The 1,826-nt window shown below is 44.1% G+C and overlaps 1 protein-coding gene across 1 annotated transcript in view; it reads right to left on the bottom strand.

Annotated features, from left to right (window-relative positions):
* Window positions 1–500: 500 nt before the first annotated feature.
* The window catches only part of LOC104075623 (msx2-interacting protein-like), a 23,123-nt gene continuing 21,797 nt past the window's right edge, over window positions 501–1,826 (bottom strand). Inside the window, 2 exon segments of the mRNA XM_009576191.1 lie at window positions 501–698; window positions 1,455–1,613. Coding sequence (XP_009574486.1) covers window positions 567–698; window positions 1,455–1,613 — 291 coding nt within the window. The 3' untranslated portion in view covers window positions 501–566.

Here is a 1,826-nt window from a genome sequence, read left to right as displayed (position 1 = left end):
AAAAAAAAAACAACCAATAAAATAAAATAAAAAAGATAATGTGTGAAATGATCCTTGACCCACAAATTTCAGCAGAAGTCCCCAGGTCCTGCGTTTAGTCCACGGCGCGTGTTAATGTGTGTCAAGACATCCAGAACGTCACAGCGTGTCTCCAACTGTGCAAAGGTCCGAGTCACTAATTTAGTGCAAAGGCAGTTCAGGTTCTTTTTTATTTTTTTCCTTTTTTTTTTGTTAAAAAAAATAAGCCATCCTTTATCTTTTCCCCAAAAGGAGGCACAGAAACCCAATACCAGTCCGCCTGCTGAGTGCATCAGTTGTCCGTAAGCTAAAGCAATATGTAAACATACGAGGTAGCGGAACCGCTACCCAGCAACAGTTTGATCGAGGCCGGTTAGGGCAGGAGGCTGGTAGTCTGGCAGCATTTTCTTGTTTCATTACTTTCTCTCTCGCTTTTTATTTATTTTTATTTTAAATTTTTTTTTTTGGTGGTTTTTGTGGGCTTTTTTTTTTTTTTTGCTGCAGGGCCTTGGAAAAAAAAAAAATAAAGTCAGTAACCGGTAAACAGCTCATACCGACGCGATGACAATCATCAGGTGAGGAGAGATGTTGGAGATGCTGGCGAGGAGGTCCGGGGCTAGGCGGGACAGGTGGCTTTCCGAAAATTCGCAGGGTGGGAAGATCTGCAGAACGTAGGCAGGCTGCGAGGGAGAAAAGAAACGCGGATGAGAGCCAAACCGGGGTGAGGGCTGGCCTAAAATGTTTTAGAACGGGACACTCGGACAATTTTTTGGGTGCTTAAAGGCTCATAAACCAGCGCACTCGTGTAAAAAAGGAGAGGCTGTTCAGCAGCCTCAGGGGTGGTTCCCAAGGTGGGGAGTTTTTCTGCACCAGGGATGTAAGAGCTGGCTGGTTTTATTGCAAAAGACAAAAAAAATTCCCATTAATTATAATTTCAGCAGTTGTTCTGCATGCTGACCGCTCCTTTTGGGCTGCTTACACCCAGGGAACAGATTAAATTTGATTCGATGCAGCAACGCATCCAGGATAAATGCTCCACATCACCAAACCAAAACGTTTTGTCTTTATGTGGCAAAGAGCAAGAAAACTCCAGGTAAAACTCCTGGAAAAATCAGGATATGATACGAGGAAAAAAATGAGGACTCTACTTCCAACGCCGAAAAAGAGTTGGAAAATAGGTTTGGTTTGTTTTCAGCCAAAGAGGTAGGGCTGTGAATAAACTGAACATATGTCTGGGGTTTTTTTTTTGGCTTTGCAGTTCATCTTCAGTAATTACATCAATTATATCAGTGCGTTTTGATGAGGGGTTTATTTCAACGATAAAAACAGGCACCTCAACTACAATCTTAAGCAAAGACCTGGGGTGGGAGGCTGTAGGTCCCATTATCTGTCGATTTAGTTTATCTATGGCATTTCAGGGCTTTCCCTGCCAATACCTGATTAGAGCCGGGGTTGGGAACATTGATGATTCCTGCAGCTTGCTTAGCCTGCAGGTAGCTGATGAACGCAGCCTTAAGTGACTCAGTCTGATTCACTACGTCTTCCTGGTCTCGGCCACAAGGCAAGGCCAGTAATAGGCAGTAATCGCTCTCCACCTGGAAAGAAAATACAGTAATTAAGTCAAATGTTTGCTGGGAACAGGCCCGTTCCTGGCATACATTCATTATCTGCAGTGGAAAATCCTCTCTTTGAACTCCTTCGAAGTTACAAAAGACGTGCTGAAAGCTCGGCCAGCCTAGGGGATGGTGAAAAGCACTGAGAACTACTGATCTCCAACCGCCGCCTGAATTCCACTCTCCACCTTACTC

The sequence above is a fragment of the Fulmarus glacialis genome, unplaced genomic scaffold (assembly GCF_000690835.1).
Source record: "Fulmarus glacialis isolate BGI_N327 unplaced genomic scaffold, ASM69083v1 scaffold18764, whole genome shotgun sequence".
NCBI lineage: Eukaryota > Metazoa > Chordata > Aves > Procellariiformes > Procellariidae > Fulmarus > Fulmarus glacialis.
The sequence above is the reverse complement of the archived record's forward strand: the minus strand, read 5'-3'. Positions and strand labels throughout refer to the sequence as shown.